Source organism: Callospermophilus lateralis, chromosome 8 (genome assembly GCF_048772815.1).
Source record: "Callospermophilus lateralis isolate mCalLat2 chromosome 8, mCalLat2.hap1, whole genome shotgun sequence".
Classification (NCBI taxonomy): domain Eukaryota; kingdom Metazoa; phylum Chordata; class Mammalia; order Rodentia; family Sciuridae; genus Callospermophilus; species Callospermophilus lateralis.
In genome coordinates, this window is record NC_135312.1 from 17,697,376 (window position 1) to 17,714,577 (window position 17,202).

Here is a 17,202-nt window from a genome sequence, read left to right on the forward strand (position 1 = left end):
GGTTCGATCCTCAGCACCACATACAAACAAAGATGTTGTGTAAGCCGATAACTAAAAAGAATAAATATTAAAATTCTCTCTCTCTCTCTCTCTCTCTCTCTCTCTCTCTCTCTCTCTCTCCCTCTCTCACTCTCTCTTAAAAATATATATATATAAAAAAAAATAGCTGAGAAAACAATGGTGATGTTCAACCACACTGTACGATTCTGTATTAGTAATAACTAATAGTGTTCTCTTAGTTTCTGATTTGATGCCATGAAGTTTGGCTGGACTTAGACTTTTGGAGGAACAAGCAATGAAAAGTTTGCAGTCATCCTAAACTATGGAACTAAAAAAAAATGTAATATAGTCCAAAAGTCAAAGCTAGAAAACAATAATTCTGTAAATATTTTTATAGTTTGAATGATTCTTTAAAATTTTCCTTTTGGAGCCTCTGTTTTGATGGTCCCCAAAATAGTGAAGGATTTGATTAATGATTAATCCAGCACTGCATCCAAGATATTCCAAATGTAATTTGCTAATCATTCATCACTTTGAGGGTGTCTCCAAAAGTAAATGGGAGTCACCTACCTGGTAGGCAACTTAGAGGACTGCTCTAGTTCCCTTAGCTACTCCGTAAATGAATTTTAAGTTAATTTTAGTCAAATGAGTCAAAAATTATTTCATGTAACCCTGTGCTCAAGTCCATAAAAACATACTTTGCAAATGCATTATGGCACAAGAAAGCAGACCATTTAGAGAAAGGAAATCAATCAGAAAATCCTCCTGTGGGTAAATTCATTAAATAGTTTCACTGTGCCTTCAAGATAGATTTCAAAATCTTTAGCATGAGTTATAGAACCCTTCAGAATCTGCCTTTCACCAAACCTCTCAACTTATTTCCTGCTCTTCTTGTGCCCTAGTATTTTAGTTAAAAGACTAGTAGTTTCCTAATATATTGAACTGTTTTCCTGAAACAGTATGAGCTATAGCCTCTGCCTTGGACAGCAATATTAAAAAAAAAAATGCCATGTAGGTAATTTTAAATTGCCAAAGAGCCACATTTAAAAAAGTAAAACAAACTAAAAATTCAACCTTAATAATACAATTTAGATCAATGTGTCTAAGCCATTATCAGATAAAATTCTTATTGATATTAAAGTATTAATTAAATATATTTCCATTATATTTTGTATTTAGTCATTAAAATTTAATCACACTCTGTATCATAAATCTGCCTACTCGAACTATCCATGGGCTAATAGCCACCGTACTTGACATTGCAGGTATAGGAAATTGTTCCTTTAGGGTTCAGATCATTTCAATCTACCTAGGGATGTCCTTCCTCATTCCCATGTCTGGGGGTTCACTCGTATGCCAGTTCAGCACCCTAGACAGACCCTCTATCATATCATTTATCACACTGTTTTGCCTGTTTTGCAACTCTATCAGACTTGAAGATCTCTGGTTATGGGGACCAGGTCTTATCTAATTTTATATCCTAAGCATCTAGCAAATGTTTGTCAAAGAAAATAATGAGTTTTCATTTGTGTTAAACAAAAATAGCACATAATTGTCCAAGGGAGAATTGGTTCAACAGAAAGTTCCAAATTTTCCAATGTACATACCTGAATATACTTCAGAGTTTATATACTACTATAAACTTACTATTATGTATGTCCACAAAATTCTAATGTAAAAAAATGTAAATAAATAGAAAGGGCAGTGGAGTAGAGAAAGGGGAACAGGGAGACAGAGAACCAGGAGGGTAAGGTAAGTATGAGGTACTGAATTGGAGCCAACTATACTCCATGCATTTATAATTATGTCAAAATGGATCCCGTTATGTGTAGCTGTCATGAACCAATAAAAATAATGAAAAAAAAAGAAAGTTCCAAATCTTCATTAAGCACTTACTACCTACAGGTCCCTCAATTTGTAAGAATCTCTTTGTTTTTGTTTTGTTTTGTTTTTTTATCTGCTCAAAAACAAAAACTAAAACATATTCCCAAATCAAGACTCCTACCAATGTCTAGTTCATAAGAAATGATTTAAGAGAAGCCAAGTTGACATTTGCAACACTACAAGTCCTCTTTTGAAGAGAACTTATAAAGATTGTCCTAGTCAAAGAATAAACTGAGGAACTCTTCAACATGTGAGGCACAAAGAAAAGCAAGGTAGTCTCTGCTTTCAAGCTGAGGATGAAAGCCCCAATGAAGCTTCTGGCTCATCTAGAACAACAACACTGTCCCATCTGTTTGGAAAGAGTCAAACTAACAAAAAGACAGCTGGCTCTCTTTCTTGCAGATTGATATTAAAAGTATTAATTAATTTTTTCATTAATTTTTGTATTTGGTCTTTAAAATTCAATCACATGCTGTACATTAATTCTGTCTAATCAAACTATCCATGGGTTAATAACCACCATATTTGACATTGCAGGCATAGGAAATCTTTGCCCTCCCTTCCTTTAGGATTTCTTTACTCTAATTAGGAATTGGGAGCTAAATCATCTTTGAAAGGCTTAAAATACATACATGTTTTATTTATATATATATATATACACACATATATATGTGTGTGTATATATATATATATATACAGATAGATAGATAGATAGATTCTTTCCTTCCTTCCTTCCTTCCTTCCTTCCTTCCTTCCTTCCTTCCTTCCTTCTTTCTTTCTTTCTTTCTTTCTTTCTTTCTTTCTTTCTTTCTTTCTTTCTTTTTTAGGTGTAGATGGACACAACACAATGCCTTTATTTTTATGTGGTGCTGAGAATCAAACCCGGGTCCCGCCCATGCTAGGCGAGCACTCTACCGCTGAGCCACAGTCCCAGCCCAATTTATATATTTTTGATGAAAATATTAATCTGGCTTTCGAATTCAGTTATGTTTTGACCAAATGAGGACATATAACATGAAACTATTAATCTCTATCTTTAATATCCTATTAGGGAGGGGATCAAGAATTTTTTAAAATATGAATTTGCAGACACTAAAATAACTATTTTCCTACATGCTTGCTTAACATGATTCTCTTTTGTAATGATTAATTGTAATGTGCCATATTAAAAGGCTTTGTAAACTATATGGCATTATATAAATGTGAGTTATTATAATTATTGAATAGGCCATTAATTAAACCTAGCAATATTAGAAAAATGGAATTTTTAATTGTCATTAGTCTTTGTAAGTGTTAACTAATGATTCTCTGGCAAATCTTAATATCACAGCTCATTTGAAAGTTGAGAAAAAGGAGGAAAAGTGTAATAATTTGCACAGGGCCTTTGATTTAGTCTTTGGTAGGTTCAAAGTTAAATGGCAGCAAACACCCCAGAACTTGGGTCTAACTGTTCAATTACCTCTCGGTTCTTTCTCCTCGATGCCTGTGATTAACAAACCTCTCATTTAGCCTCTTTCCTCCAGCTGGCTTGAGTTGGACTCTATGAGTCAGCTTTTTTATTTAGGTTTTTCAAAATTTTGTTGATGTTAGTGGGTTTTCTTAAAGGTACCATAGAAATCCAACTTCTATGGTTTAAAATCATTTCCTTAATCCCTGGTTAGCTCATAAGCAAAACATGTCAAATGCTGATGTTCACTGAACTAACTTAGCAACTAGCACAGACAGGCCTCAGGTGCAATGAGCCAAAGTAGAGCCATATCTGAATGATTAGCCAGGGCTCCCTGGAGCACCATATTGGGAAAGACCCTAAGACTCTGTGGGGGCTTGGTGGGGCAGAGTTCCAGAGCTCATTAGGAGTGTCTGCCATGGGCGCGTACCGGGCGTTGACCCTCATAGAGCTTCATTTTGCCATCTAAGGTCTAGGTGCATAAGCAGCAGTGTGGAGCTGGGAGAAAGTCTACTTATTAGCAGATGCCAAAAAAAAAAAAAAAGAGTACTGACCCTCAGAGACAAACGAGTAAGGGGCTGACCCATCTGAACTAAGAAATGATGACTTCCCCAGCAAATCTTCCTCTACAGCCGCCTTTAAATCTAACGTGAACCCAGACTCTTCATGGACAATCCAATCCTTGAGTCTGTCAAAAAGATGAAAACGGAAACCAAACAGCAATACCTCCCCCTCGTCCACTCAGAGAAAGAAGCAACCAGAAAGAGTGAAACAAAACTCATCTCTAGCCAGATGAAACCAGTATCTGCCCAAATAAACCTCTACTCCCTCCATTCTTCAAAACAAAACTCAAAAACAGTAATGAACTTCTAAATGCAACTAGAATGGGAAATCTCCTGACACAGCACTTTTTTCCAATAAGTTCTGTTAAGCGCGACTGAAAACTCATTGATATTTTAAAGCCAAAAGGCTGATTATAGCCCATTTAGACAAAGCCTTAGCTTTCGTTTATTTTCTAATCTACCAAAAAGAGAAAAGGAAAAACAAAAAAAAAAAAAAAAGCACATAGGAAAAAAAATAGCAACCCTCTTTTAAAAAGAAAGTTAGCTCCCAGCTGCTTACAATTGCCTTCTGCCTCTGCCTCTCTCTCTGCTTGGCCCTTTCGGATTCCCGCTTCTCGTACTCTTTGCGGTATTCTTCCCTCTTCAGCCTTTCATGCTGATACGCCTCATAGCTGTCATACCTGGGAAACACAACTTCGTCATTAAGTCAACCACCTCCATGTGCAGGAGCAAGATGAATGGTAACTTGGGGAGGTCAGAAGGGCTTTAGATACCATCTTGTCATCTAAAGGAAGGGATATAAGGAGCCCAAGGACAAGGACATGCCTCATTACCTGGGCCGCCGGCTGTAGGGCGATCTTGAACGTGATCTCACATATAAGGGAGAATTTCGGTGCGTGCGGTGTCTGTAGTGGCTTGACTCATAGTAGTAGCAGGACCTGAGAGAAAGGAGAAAAAGGAAAGGGACATTTGCCACTGCCACTGGCCCCAAGTTTACTGGCGCTACTGAACATCCCGCAGAACACCGGGCTACATCAACTGGCTTTTCCTTCCTAGCTCCTAGTGAGATTTCCCAGTGACAGCCTGTGATCAGCTAGTCAGCTCAGGGGCCCGGGAGGGATGTATGTGTTCTCTCTCTCTGCTTCCTTATTGATGTGAACACTGAGCACCAGGTCTGGTACGCTGTCAGCTTTATCTCGCATGGATCTCAACTATCCTGGCACAGGGCAGCTCTCCAGGTAATGGAAAAAGTTAGATGAACAAGTTTCCTATAAATTGCTCTCTCTGATGGCATTGGCTCGAGGCACTGCGCCCAGGTCTGAGAGATGAAAGGGAACCTGGGGAGGGAGGGACACTTAACAATATGGTTTCAGCCAAGAGGAAAGGCCTGGGGAAGGGCTGGGCTGGCTGTGGGGTTTGGATACTTCTTTGACTTCCTGAGCAGCACCTTAAGGCCCGGGTGGCTTTGGACAAGGTTTACCTTGAGGAGGATCTACTGCCTGGGGACCTTGATCTTGACCTGGAATATGGCGATCGGGAACACGACCTGTGTCGAGAAAAGGACCTTGAACGAGAGCGCATCCTTTGGGGTCTTTGAGAAAATAAGGATTTGGGTGGTGACACGGAATCTCTACACGGAGAGTTAAAAGAAGAGCAAGAAGGCGACACGTCGAACAATGAATAGGATTGCGTGCCATCCCAAGGGCAGCTCAGTTTATCACTTTCATCTTCGCTGTCATCGAATAGGCCATCCATGGCGAGTCCTGAATTTATAAACATAGGTAGTTTGGAGAATTGTTCATTACTGAAATCACTGTCCCTCAGTTCACTGGTCTTGTCTGCTTCGTCGTCAAAAACAGCTTGACTGGGATGACCGAAGTGCTTGTTCAGCTCGGCTCGGATCTCCTGGTCTTGGAGCTGTTTTCTGGTGCCGCAAGGAGAGACCTGCTTGCTGGCCTCCAGCGTCTCTCTCAGGTAGAGCTGGTCTGAGTCTGTGGAAGAACAAATCTGCCCCTGCCAGGCAGAGGAGGCATCTTTATAGTCTAGTTGTCTAGAGTCTGGGAGCTCCTGTGACACGTGAATAAGTATTTCCGTTTTGGAATTAATTGACTGGCAATAGTCATGGTCACCAAACAGGCGTGGGCTGGGCCGTTTGGCCTTCCTTTCCTCGTGTCCACTGCTGGGCACTGAGGACTTACTGAGCTGCGCGTACAACTCGGACTGCTCAGGCCCTTTTTTGGTAGAGTTATTGCCTTGGGTACCAGAAGACTCGCTGTACCGGGCCTTCTTTGATGGTGGTGGCACCACGGTCTTGCAGGAGGACTTCGGCTTTGGAGAAGCCCTAAAAGGGTTATCTTGGTTGGCTTTATGAGGAGGAGTTGTGGGTGGAGTGAGGCCTGAGGCAAAAAAAAGAAAGAAAAAAAAAAGAGCAGCAATAAAGAGAGAAAAGAGACAGAGATGATGTTCTTAAATGACAAGACACGTTTCCTAAGTTTTCTGAGATTTCAGACAAGGGTTAAACCTGAGTGAAGAAGCAGGAAGCTAAATCCAGGGCAACACTTGAAAAACAGACTCTTCCCCTAAGCCTCTGTCACCAAGAAAAGATGGATCGACGGCGCCAGGCAGCAGCAGGAGCTGTGATATTTTGTATTTCAAACATCGATGCTAACAAATCCTGCTTCCCAGGCAACATGAAGGTGTCACCCCTGGCCCCTTCAGCTCCAGTCATCACACTGCTCATTCCTTCAAGCATACAGTACAGACTGCCTCATGGAAATTTCAAGCAATGAGACTCAGGAGCCACGGAACAGTCCTCAGTTCCATTTGTCTGCAAAGATATTGCAAAAGAGGCATGCGCTCAGGGCTCTTCAGGCCATCAAGAAAATGTAACCTTGAAGCTGGGGAATTAAGCAATTTTGAAAATTGAAAAAAAAAAAATGGAATGAAAGCAAACGTTGGTCAGGGTGGGAATGGCAGAGGCATCTTCCAAGTCAGTAAAATACGACAGACCAGACGAATGCAGGGAACCAGAGTCACTCGAAGACTTGACGGCAATGATTCTTTGTCTCCACAGTTCATTAGCTTAGTAAACCATGGCTAATGTAGGTATAATACGTTCTTGTAAGCATAACTAATACATTCTGTCTAAAATATGGTTCTGCAACAGAAACCTAAGTGAACGGTAACAGTAAATATCGCTGCGCCAGTGGACCATTTTATTTAGAGCACATCAGTGAGGGCGATGAGACGGAAGGATTGAAATGAATCCGAGCTCTGGCAACTAATTAAATAAAGAAGAAATAAAGGAAGAAAGGGGAACACTCGTCAGTTGTTGCCCTTCTTCCTCTGCCACGGAAGGGTGGAAAATTCCATCCCAGGCCAAGGTAGGAGGATCTGTGCAGTCTGGTAGCTACCGCTAAGTTTCACCCCTCAGCAGATTCTCCTCCTCCCTCCACACCAAGGAAGAAGCCTTGTGAAATGGCTCCAGAGTCCAGGGGACTTTGAAGAAGGGCAGGCTGGAGTTCAAATGACTTCATGCTTACAAGGGAACATTTTAGTTTACGATACACTGTCTATTTAGAAGGATGGGTGAACGCTATTCAGCAAAAAAGAGTTTTCAGCCCGCTAACAAGCCTGGGGTTAGACTTGAGGCAACTGCACGTTTTTCAAGGAAAAAAAAAAAAATTCCTACCTTTCTGGGAGAAGAAAAAAAATTCATATATATATATATATATATATATATATATATATATATATATATATATATATATATATCAAGAACCAAGTAGGTCACAGAAAGCCACATGAAATTTTGATATGAAGAGGAAGGTGCTGCCTCGCTCTCCTACTTTACACACATACAAAAAAAAAAGGAGAACTCAATGCTTTCTCCCCCCAAATGAACCATTCTACACCCATTTTTTGGCAAATTTGAGTAATCATGGGTGATCTTACTAAAGGAGAGGATGAAGGGCATCAAAATAGGAAGGGATTTGGCCTGATTCCCATTCCAGAAAATCCTGAAAGGCCCCGGAAGGCGGTGCAGAGGGGCATACCCTGCTGGGCCTGGAAGACTTGCTTTGGCCGGCAGCTACTCTTGAAGCCCCTCCCCGCCCTTTGCTGCAGCTGACAGGGATGAACATTTGACTGAACAGAACACCTGTGCCACTCAGGTACGCCCCCTCTGCTTCCGCTATCTTAGAAGAGTAGTCTTCTGTTCCTCTCCTCTCTCTTTTCCTAGCTCTGTGTACCTTCTGCCCTGCTCCATTTCCACCGCCCACTACCTTCAACTACCAGCACAACAAATTTAAAGACACTGATGTCCAGGAAAGAGATGGCAAGTTTTCAAATATTCCTCACGGGCGTCTAAGATGCTTAGAAAAATAATGATGCATAAGCTCTTTTTCTGAATAAATATGCCAAATGATGGGGCCCTTAATTTGGAGGAAGTGACCTACCACTTCCTACAACCCAACTCCGTAAATCTTTCGTCCCTCCAAGTTAGGGGCCTTTGTACCTCTCCGATAATCTACTGCTGGGATCACTCACTTCCTACAGGACAGACAGCGCTGCCTTCTTGCTTATCTCCCTTTCAATGTGAATTGTATCTTCTCTCAAAATAGATCTTAAACTCTTTTAGGGATGTCTCTTGGGCTTATTTCTCACAACCTGTTTTTGCTCATTTTTATTTTTCCAGTTTCTCCTTGAACAGAAAAGCTCTCATTTCAGAGGCCCAAGATTCGCTTCCGAAGCTGGCTAAACATTTTTAATGAGGAGGTGCCCAGACCACATATGGAGCACCACGGCCCTCAAGAATCTCCATGGGACATCGCCTCGTACTCCCAAATCTGCGTTTCGACGGACACTGTCGATTTATAAAAAGAAACCCTAAACTTCAGAAACACCAAATTAGGCCACTATTAGAGATGAGTTCTAAAAATATCTCAGCTATCTAGGGATTTTAAATATAGAAATTCTTTTTAGTCTTGAAAATTCGAAACCCTGTCCCAGTACCTAAGCTCATTATCGCTTAAATAACTGGTTCTCAAGTTGCTCTTGGAAGTGGCAACACTATACTTTCTTTGAGTTAAAAACAAAGCCTTTTACCTCCTCCATGTATTAAATGGCTTCTGGCCACTGAATAGGAGTTCACTGAACACCTACTATGTGCCAAAAGATATGGCTGATGCTGCTATGTCCAGGATTTCACCTTCAAGGATCTCATGGTTCATTTTAATAAAAAGACAATTCTTTCAAATTTTAAATCAGTATATTTTTCTTTCAGATATGCTTGAAATTTATGAAAATGCTCAGAGACAACACAACATGTCCGGTGAGTGAAAATATCAGGACTGTGAATTTCTGTTAGCATCACCTGTTAAACCAAACAAGTAACATTTGCTTATTGGATGGGAGATACTTTACTATTAGTCCCGAGGTGGCCAAAGGAAAATAATTTAGATAGTTCCCTAAATTTTTTACCCTTCATTGAAAGATCTTTAACCAGAGAATATCTCAGCTCAAGACTGAGAAATAGCAAGAATGACAAGATTTCCTATCGCCAAGTGCTTAATTGAAAATCTATCTCCAGATATGGTTGAGACCCCAGGCCAAACAAAACTAAAGGGCAAAGAGTTTTTTGTTTGTTTTTTTTTTTTTTCTTTTAACATAGGGCCAAACTTTCCAGAGCTCCTGATGGGATCCCCAACCTTGCAGTGTCCCTGAACCCAGGGCATCTCTCCAACCTCACCTCCTCTGCCCACATTTCTTTTTCCCAGGGCAGGAGGAAGGTCAGTACTCGATTCCTTAACATCACTACCTTTGCTCATCTTCCCGCTAATCGCTGGACTCTCAATTTCATGCCACAAGCCTAAATCAACAGTGCTAATGCCTCCCATAACCTCCGGATTATTTCCTGTGTGTTGATTTTCTGGAGAATGTGTACATTTTGGTGTTGACATTACAAGGTATATTCCATGCTCTCTCTTGAACTTAGCAGGTTTTGACAGATTTATGTGAGGACAGATGGCCATTACAGGCTGAAGGCTGACAAGAGGCAGTTCAGAGCATTGTTAACACACTTGCACAAACTCTCAGCAGTGCAGCTCTGTGCAGAATGTAATTCAGACTATAGCTTTTTTATTGCTGCCTATTTTCTTTTGTCAAAAGAGCCTGCTGTGCAGAGCAACAAATGGCTGCTATTACCCAGAATGTAATGGGTGTCAGACAAATCACGTAACACAAACAATCAAGAGGATGTAGGTCATATTTCAACAGAGCACAACCTTAGCAATATTTATGATTACTGCATTGAAATGTGCTCTATAATAAACAAGTACCTCTACATCACTCACACTTCTGCACGGCAAATCTGGGCGAAGTGGCACACACTCTTACAGTCATCATTTTAAGCAACCCCTTTTATTTAAAAAAAAAAAAAAAGTCAGACACAAGTTTAGTTTTGTTTGGTCTTTCATTGTATACTCTAAAACAATTTTCCTTGAGGACTCCTCTTTGGGGGTTGTTTGTTTACTTGCATGACTCTGATAGATGGAGAAGCTTCTGCTCCGTTTCTTGGGCTCCACCATCCATCCAACTTCAGCCGGACTCTTTTTTTTTTTTTCCCCTGTTTTGCTTCAGAGTTTTATAACATTTTATAGCATCTAGTGCTAACTCTGCAACTTAGTTTTGAGTTTATTTAACAGCAGGGATTTGCTTGAGTAGCACATCAATTCAGGTATTCAAGGAAAAACAAATAAAGGATTTCTAATTTGCTTAAAATCTCACCAAGACAGGGAGACGGGACAAAGAGAACGTGACTCTTCCTTCTCATATTTTGTAGGCTTCCAGAACATGGGGTGGTTGAGACAGCAGGGGAAGGCTGGGGACCAGCATCGCCCCTATAGCAGTTGCTATTTAGTCAATAAAGGACCTCACCTGCTCTCCACCCTCTCCACCCTGCACTTTCCCAGGAATCATGGGTGCTGCATGCACCCCAGGCACTAATGTGTAAGCACTTGGCACAGAGGGGCTCCACACCCTGCTCTGGCAATCTGGTTGACCTTAGTTCATTCTGACTGAGAAGGTGCTGACTTTACTGTTTCAAATATTTCTTGTGTCACTCTTGATTATGGAGGAACAAACAGGCCTTACAATAAAGTTCTGAACATTCCTATGACATGTACCCAACTCTCCCACTTAGATGAAGATATGATTTGGCCCACACGCACCTTCCCACAGAGCATTGCAGGTGTCCGCCACTAAAGTCTAGAGTTGATGTGGGAGAGGAAACTGCTTTGTTATTCTGGGCATCAGGAAATGGGATAGTACCTTTTTTTTTTTTTTTTTTTTAAAGAGAGAGTGGGAGAGAGAGAGAATTTTTTAATATTTATTTTTTAGTTCTCGGAGGACACAACATCTTTGTTTGTATGTGGTGCTGAGGATCGAACCCGGGCTGCACGCATGCCAGGCGAGCGCGCTACCGCTTGAGCCACATCCCCAGCCCAGATAGTACCTTTTCCAGAAAAGAAAACTAAGGAAGAAAGGACTGCTGGTTATAGACACTGGGTCTTGAAGAATGAGACTGAAAATAGAAAACGAAGAATGTGGTTGAAATATGGAAGAAATTCCTGACTGTGAGAGTTGCCAAGCATTTGAATGGGCTGTAAAGAGAATTTGTTGGGTCTCCCTTTCTTGAATTCTCCTTGCACAGGAATGGATTATATGACCTGTCAAAATCACTTTCCAGTTCTCTGATGCCATGGTTTTCTTTTTAAAAATAACGGACTCCTGCTCATATTTTGCTTTAGTCTATTTTACCCCAGTTATGTCACATACAAAAAAGGTAGATACCCAAAGGATGTATCCAATTTATGCTGTTTGTTAATATTCCTTCCAGAAAAGTGAACGTTTAAATGGTAAGTCCAAAAATCACCAAATAAAAATCTACATGAAAGAAGTAGTTGATGAGTGTTTTTCTTAAGCTACAAGTTCACCAAAATAATGATTGTTGATTTAAATAAAGGGAAAACATTAATTGAAAAATAAATAACATCAAATCACATATCCACTGTGATTAAAACCATAAAAAAGCATGTATCAATGGAGGGGAAAAAAAAGTTGCTAAAACCTGGTTGTGTTAGGGTGATGAGATTGCTGATTACTCTTCTTGTTTTCTTCCTCAGTTATGATATAGTTACATTCCTTTTCCAGTATTTGTGGTCAAACAATTTTTTGTTAAATTAAAAAATCTACACATACATATGTATGAAATTTGAGGGCCACTTTTGTCCCTAGCCATATTCCTTCATGTCTGTGGTTAAAACCATCACCTTTTGGAGCTGACATTTGGCACTTCCCTTCAGAAGCAAACAAAGAAAAACCCTGTAGTACTCTGAAAATCTCCATATGCAATAGATTTAAATGCCTTCTGCCAAAAGAGCATTCTCTTTCCTCTCATCTTGCCTTACTAACAGCTATTTTGAAATCAAATTAGTTTTTACACCTGTAAAAGAGAAGAGTTTTTTTTATCAGCCAAAATGAGCTAGTTTAGGACAATCACAAAGAAGTCAGACCAGCTGGCAATGCCTAATAAAGCAAGCTTCCCATCTCATCCCTCCTGTCTCCCAAAGATACTGCAGATGGGGCAAAGACATTATTCGGGAGGTCTTAGAATTCTGTTGACTCTTTACATTTCCACTTAAATGTTTGGAAAATTTCACTAAAATTTGTGAGACTAAAGAAAAGGAAGACACCAGGAGGTTTGGGCAACAGCTTGATCTACTTCTTCTGCCTCAACCAAACAGATGAAGCATGTAGAGCAAGGATCAAGAGATCAACACATGAAAGCTGTATCCAACCTATCCACACCCGTGCCGCGCCTACGGCAGACATCACTAATGGATCACGACATTCCCCACTGAGTGCAGAGTGGGCCTTGGAGTCTTTCTCAACACAATGCTCCTGGCAGCCAATACCAATCAATGACATTTGGCAAGTGAAATGAAACCTATTTAATATAACAGATGTCAACTACTATCTTTAACTTTCAGGCTTCAGGAAAGAGACTTCCACTCTAATCAGAAGATCTACTCTGAACCCAGAGTCAACATATAGCTTTTTCTTTAATAATAAAAGGGCAGAGAGTTCAAAATATATGTAAAGTGCCAATTATGGGATGATTTAATGATCGGAATTTATAAAAACAGAAGTAGTAGTTGTTGAGAGAATATGAAAGAGATGCTGGTTCTGCTCTGAGTGACTAAATCCCACACCCATACCCAAAGCAGTAATTGTTCGGTTTTGCAGAAGTAGGTGTGTTGGGGGCTGCGGGGGTGTGGGGGGGGTGTGTGTCATGCCACAAAACAAAATAAATAACTTCATACTTGAGAGAACCAAAGAGAATACAGCAGCAAGATCACCAATCTTAGAGAACAGGTGAACACAGTCAACAGGTGAAGCAAGGGACAGTGGCCTCCACAGATAGAGTTAGCTGTGAATTAGTAACCAACAGGCTAATATTTATGAATACTTGTATAATAGGCTGGCACTCTTGTTTTATCTCATTTAATCTCTACAGCACCGCGGACATGCAAGTACTATTATTCCCTTCATCTGATGCATAGGGATCCTGAGTCTTAGGGAAGATGAGCAAACTAAGCCCATATGCTACATGAAGGTAGATCCACATTTTGAACTTGGGTTTATCTCACGTCAAAGCAAGATTTTATACAACTTCACTGAGATATGCTATCTGCTTTTCAAAAGTCATAACAGTCTACTTTTATCGGTGACTTTGCTGTTTATAGAGTATTTTAATTCTGGTTGAAGCACATGCAGTTGCCATTTTTTGTATGTAAAAAAAAAATGGTGAAATACTGGCAATATTATATTTCAACACATACTTTATTCCTTTGAGTCAGACAGTAATTTCATTTGGGAGTTATGAATGTGACTTTAAATTTGAGAAAACTAAGGACAAGAAAAAAAAATTAAAGATTAAAAAAAAAAAAAAAGAGTATTAGCAACCAAAAGATTAACGAGGGAAGAAGCATTCTGTCACTGCCAAGGCTGAATTCATGCTGTTCGACCATCTCTGTGCTTCTTGCCTTCCTGTTTCTCTGTTTATGTGAATACCTTCTCTCCTTTTCACCTCCATGCTTCACACTCTGATGCAGATGTTTTTCTCCCATAAGATTTCCCAAGTCAGTGGTGGAGTCTATTGAGAGCTCAATGTCCTCCAGACGCCATTCCATGGGTCACCTACCTCTTTCTCTAGGATATGCTATTGTCTTAATGTTTCTTTCGGTCCTTAAGCTGTCTCTACAGTTCTTTTAATTCTTTTGCACAATTGCTGTCTTTAACTTTGGAGCCATGTTACGGGTTCCCTGGGATAACTCCCTTTCCTCTTTTGTGATTCTGAAGTACAATCAATGTTGGTCATATCCTGCAAACACTATTAAATGATGCATTTCACTAAAAGTTTTTAGAGGAGATGGAGACCATAGACATCATATACTGCATAGCATTTCATACCTAGAATAATTTTATTTTTAAAAAAGTCTTTCCTCTTACCCCTTTCTCCTCCTAGATCCCCCTAGGCAGGTTCCAAACTTCACCTTCCAGACCCCTTCTGCACCCTCCAACTTCTTTCTCTTCTCCTGTTTTCCTGTAGCTCTAAATTCCTTTTCTCATGTAATGCAATATGGCTCTACCTCAGCTTCCCCAACCTACCTCTTCACAGTTCTTATCATCATGCTTAACAAATAAAACCCACCCTATGTGCCTATCTTCCTTAGAAAGTGGCAAAACATTACATTCAATAAATAGTTTTTCTTCCCATGATGCTTATCAATATGTGTTGTTTTTCCAATAGACTAGAATCTCATGCCTAAACATGAGAACATTTATCTAGCACCTACTATGACCAAACCATATTATGCTCCATGCTTTTTATGACTGTATCTTACACTTGCTGTAAAATATACCAAGACCTGACATACCGCCAGCATGGAGCCAGAATAAAAAAATATGTTGATAAATTGATTTCTATCAGACCCAACAGTCTGATAGAATCTTTCAACAGTACCAAGAATAAAAGATTTAAACTAATAAGATACATATTGTTACACTGAATAAATAAATCTACTATATAAAATTTTAAAGATTCCTAATATGAACAAATTTTTTAATAAGTCTTTACCTGCCTTTTAATAGATTGGGATACTAAGCTTTCAAAATTATAAAGAAGTTCTTTATGTAAGTTTTTGGACTTGGGATGTGACTCAGTGTTAGAGCACCTGCCTAGCATGTGAGAAGCTTTGGGCCTGATCCCCAGCACTGCAAAAGTAAGTGAGTAAAAAACAAGTAAACAAATAATCTCCCAGTGAGAAAAAATGTTCAACTTCTACCAAGAATAAAATAAAATTAAGTGATCTTTTACGACACCATAATCTCACTACTAGAAGAAGAAACACGAATTAAAGGATATGTTCGTGTTTGTAAATTACATTGATACTTTAAAAAGTATTAATGTCAGGAAAGGTGTAATGAAGCAAGGATGTTACTGAGCATGGTGGCACATGCCTACAATCCCAGCAACTCAGGAGGCTGAGGCAGGAGGATCATAAGTTTGAGACTAGCCTGGTCAACTTAGCAAGACCCTGTTTCAAAATAAAAAATAAAAGGGGCTGGGGATATACCTTATTGGAAAAGTCCCCTGAGTTCAATCCCCAGTAAAAGAAAGAAAGAAAAAAAGATAAATGTCCATTCAGTGCTAAAAATGGGATATAAATAAAAGTATCCCCTTTGGAAAGCAATGGGGGAATGCATATATAAGACGCTCCTAAGATATTTATATCATTATTTTTGACATTAACAACTATTAAGAATGTATTTTGAGAAAATAATATTTAAAAATGTATGAACAAAGATTTCCACTGCAGTATTGTTTCCGAATAGTAACATTAAAAAACAACCTTAACATAAAACAATGGAAGTATGATTAAATAAACAAATCAATAAAAGCCTGATAATAGTTTGAGATGATATAAAATCCTTGTTAAAATGTTAATTGAAAGATTGGAATGCAAAATTTTATATATACCCACTCACATACACATATAGTCATTATGAATATATAAAACTATCCATAGAAAACAATACTGTGGATATCTTCATGTCTTAGAACTATGGATAATTTTCCAACTGGTTTATATTTTTGACTTTTTTGTAGTAGGTTTACATTATTTATAATCAGAATAATAAAAAGTGTTTTTTAATTGGTACATACAATTGGTACAGAATCACCGACTAATCCTCACAACATTCTGAATACTCCCTGTTAATAGATTCCTTTCAGCTGAATTGTTACCAAGAGCCCTTGGATAGTTTCCCAAGCCAGTTAATGCTCATTGCACCAATGACGGATATATTGTAAGGTGGTAAAACATCATGTAAATGAATGAAATGTGAGTATGAAAAGTCACTTCTACAAAAAGACACATTGAAGGTACATTGCTAAAAGAAGGGTTGCAATTAGTTGTGGGAAGGTGGTATTACAAAACTTTGGGAAAATTTATAAAAATCTAGAACAGTTTTGCATTCAGATTGTCATACAAATGTCTTTAATTCTTTTACTTTCAAGAACAAGAAACAAAAACTGGATACCATCTATGATATAATTTAAGTGTGATTTGTGCAAGAAAGTTGAAGAGATCCTTAGTTAATACACTTATATTCAAGGTAAAGGTCTCTTTTTTCTACCAAAAATGTAACATTCAAGTGCCTATTCATATGTTTCAAGCAAAAGTAAAACCACAAAATTTTGTGTGCTTGTATCAATCTTGTAACTAAACCACAAATTATTGGTCCTCGCTGGTCAGATAAGAGGGTCACTGTTGCATACAGTGTGTACACACAGAGTTACTTCTAGTCATACATGTAAGTTATAATTTGTTTAAGAAACCATGTTATGCATATACTTATAAGTAAATGTATATGTGTGAATATAAAGACATATTTGTATATACATGTATATATGCATGTGTCTGCTTTCACCCACACACTATTTATATACCATGAAATTAACTACTCTACTGCTTGACCAAATCATGCATTCATGCAATAGACCTTTCATAAGTAGGTAATTTAGCAAACTCAAAGTGTGAAATTAAACTTGGTGACAATGACCGTGGTGCGTGTAGGCACCATAGTTCTGGTTGAAAGCATCATGTTTAACTTACTGTTCCTTTGTCCTTATCAGCAATGGCCAGAGCCAAAGAATTTCTTGTTCAGCCACCTTAAGATTCA

General features: G+C 39.0%; 1 protein-coding gene across 4 annotated transcripts in view; it reads right to left on the reverse strand.

The window, feature by feature from the left end:
- The window catches only part of Ppargc1a (PPARG coactivator 1 alpha), a 107,084-nt gene that overhangs the window by 15,567 nt on the left and 74,315 nt on the right, over positions 1-17,202 (reverse strand). For all 4 annotated transcript variants that reach the window (XR_013092208.2, XM_076865366.2, XM_076865365.2 and 1 more), the window contains exons 8-10: positions 5,375-6,290; positions 4,728-4,832; positions 4,454-4,574 (exon numbers count right to left, since the gene is read on the reverse strand). Coding sequence is in view for 3 of the 4 variants with exons in the window: in XM_076865366.2 (XP_076721481.2) it covers positions 4,454-4,574; positions 4,728-4,832; positions 5,375-6,290 (1,142 nt within the window). In the remaining variant the exon portion in view is untranslated. The remainder of the gene's footprint in view (positions 1-4,453; positions 4,575-4,727; positions 4,833-5,374; positions 6,291-17,202) is intronic.